Source organism: Salmo salar, chromosome 18 (genome assembly GCF_965601325.2).
Source record: "Salmo salar chromosome 18, fSalSal1, whole genome shotgun sequence".
In the NCBI taxonomy this organism is placed as follows: Eukaryota; Metazoa; Chordata; class Actinopteri; order Salmoniformes; family Salmonidae; genus Salmo; species Salmo salar.
In genome coordinates this window covers 81,535,652-81,538,660 of record NC_138308.1, presented here as the reverse complement: position 1 = coordinate 81,538,660, position 3,009 = coordinate 81,535,652, and the positions used below count along the sequence as shown (strand labels likewise).

At 44.0% G+C, this 3,009-nt stretch overlaps 1 protein-coding gene across 1 annotated transcript in view; it reads left to right on the top strand.

Annotated features, from left to right (window-relative positions):
- The window catches only part of LOC106577818 (N-acetylaspartate synthetase), a 19,800-nt gene extending 18,842 nt beyond the window's left edge, over positions 1-958 (top strand). The window contains exon 3 of the mRNA XM_014156174.3: positions 437-958. Coding sequence (XP_014011649.1) covers positions 437-804 — 368 coding nt within the window. The 3' untranslated portion in view covers positions 805-958. The remainder of the gene's footprint in view (positions 1-436) is intronic.
- Positions 959-3,009: the final 2,051 nt, after the last annotated feature.

The window sequence follows — 3,009 nt, the reverse complement described above, 5'->3', positions numbered from 1 at the left end:
TGTAGGGGGCTTTATGTCTAATAGTGTAGGGGGCTTTATGTCTAATAGTGTAGGGGGCTTTATGTCTAATCGTGTAGGGGGCTTTATGTCTAATCGTGTAGGGGGCTTTATCGTGTAGGGGGCTTTATGTCTAATAGTGTAGGGGCTTTATGTCTAATAGTGTAGGGGCTTTTGGGTAGCCTTCTTGTAGACTCTTCCCTTCTTATTGCTTCAGTCCTTCACTGAGTCACACTGAGCCAACCAGGGGTCAGATAAAGACAGCCATGGAAAGTCCTACTGTAGGTCCGGCTGACACTTCAGCCCCTTCACATCAGGTCAGATGGTATTTGGGGGGGTTACATGTAAAGCATATGCTGTCAGATTTGTGTTGTGTGTGTGTGTGTGTGTGTGTGTGTGTGTGTGTGTGTGTGTCTAACTTGGCTCTCTGGTCCTCCAGGCTCATGTTTCTGGGTGGCAGTGCTGGAAGGTCAGGTGGTCGGCATCGTGGCGGCGCAGGGCCGGGAGGACGACAACACGGTGGAACTACGCCGCATGTCGGTGGACTCGCGCTTCCGCGGAAAGGGCATCGCCAAGTTGCTGGGGCGCCGCGTGCTAGAGTTCGCCATGCATAACAACTACGCCGCCGTCGTCCTGGGAACCACCGCCGTCAAGATGGCCGCCCACAAGCTGTATGAGTCGCTGGGCTTCCGGCGGACCGGCGGTACCGAGGATTACATGCTGCCCGGAATGAGCCGCTCGCCGCAAGAGAGGCTCTTCTTCCAGATCCGTTACCAGCGCTACCGTCTGCAGCTCCGTGAGGAGTGAGGGATGAGAGAGAGGGAGAGAGGGATGGAGAGAGAGAGGGAGAGAGCAACCTCCTCGAGGCAGAGCCCCTCGCCCAACGAGCCTCGACCAAGTCCTTCTCCTCTGACAACTTTATTTATTTTGTATTATTAGAGTTACTTCTTCTTACTACTACTGTTTCTATTCATTCATCTTAAGTCACTAACTTTTTATTGGTTTTAGTTTGTTATTTATTTTTTACATTTTGAATTTAGTGCCCCCCCCCCCCCCCCCAGTAGATTTATATTTTTTTTTTACCCTGTCCTGTTGTAAAAAAAATAACTATCCCTAACATATATCACCATCCCATGCCTTTACAAATGACATCATCACCTGAGTGTTCCCTTTGCTTTTGATACCATGTGATTGTTCCTCGCCGTATTCATTACCTCTACCAGCCCCTCCAACATCTACCCCCTCCTGCTCAATACGTGGCGTTTCTATCTCAAACGCACCCTGTCTCCCGTTAGCCCACCTAAGCCCTCTCCATTGTCACAACAACGTGTGTGCCCAAAAAGACCTAGACAAAAAGACTAAGTAGGTTGGCATTTGTCCAGCCACTTCAGCACAGCCCATATACCAGCAGCCCTGTGGAGAGACAAGAGGAACAAATCAAATCACATTTTATAGGTTGCTTACACATATTTGACAGATGTTAACACAGGTGCAGCAAAATGCTTGTGTTTCTAGTTGCAACAGTGCAGTAATATCTAACAATACAAAACAATACACACAAATCCCCCAAAATAAAAATAAAGTAATTAAGAAATATTAGGATGAGCAATGCCAGAGTCTGGAATATATATATCTATGAATATGATGGTGTGTATAGACAGTATATGAATCGAAAAGGTGTGTACAGCAGTAGTTATATAGGATGACGACAATACAGTATATACATATGAAGGGGGTATGTGTATAGGGCAGCAGTCTCTAAGGTGCAGGGTAGAGTACCAGCTGGTAGCCGGCTAGTAACAATGATTAAAGTTCAGGGCAGGGTACTGGTGACTATTTAACAGTCTGATGGCCTGGAGATAGAAGCTGTTCCTCAGTCTCTCCTTATCCCAGCTTTGATGCACCTGTACTGTCTCCTCCTTCTAGATGGTAGCTGGGTGAACATGCCATGGCTCTGATGGCAGGACATGTACTGTGCAATCGGGTGGCAGGACATGTACTGTGCAGTCGGGTGGCAGGAAACAAGCACACACAGGCTGCATCTCCTATTCGCTATATATTGTACTACTTTTGACCACACAGTGCAGTTTCCTATCCCTCCTCCTCCTGCTTTCTGATATCCTCCCTTCCACTATCTCCTCCTTCCACTATCTCCTCCTCCCTCTATCTCCTCCTCCATCTTTGGTCATGTTCTTTTCCCCTCATTCAACACAGTATCAGAATGGATTCTATAGAATGACAATGGTTCCTAATTCTATGATTCCATTCTACCTGCATGGGAACTATGGAGATTGTCTCTAATTGGTTGGGAAGACAAGAGGGTAGTTCAGGCTAGGGATACCCATGCAGGGTGAATATTTAAGTGTCAATATTGAACATATTACTAATTTAATCATGGGTTTTTCTAATGATTAAATGATTTAATCTAATTCAACTTTTAGCGTTATTGATTCATATGTGTAATTATCAATTGTTTACTAATTGGATGAAGATAAATTCTAACATTTTTAATAAGTTTGGAATTTGATTAAGGAGAAATTCAAGATTTTTATAATCACACACATTTGATGGAAGCATTGCTACATAGTAGTATGCACGTTTTATGGATACAGCTACAATTACAAAGTAATCGCAATCTAGTATATATTCAAGCCAGGTTATTGGGGAAAACTACTTGGGTAGGCCTAATACATTATTTGCAATATTTGCGGACTTAAAGTACATGTAGTTGACTTAACAAAATGCATCTGAGCACAAATTTATCCATTTGAATTTAAATACAATACTATATCCAATTTCCAGGTATATTTATATCCTTCTGTGTATGTGTTAATGTGTACACAGTTGGAATACTATACAGTATGTAGCTGACAAACCCAAAAGACAACCCCCTCTCTCCCCGTCATAACGATAACCACTCTCATCTCCATCCTCCTATCACAGACAGAACCAGCAGAGGGAGAGATACAACTTCTATGAGCCCAAGAACTTGTGTCATACTTGTACAAAGAT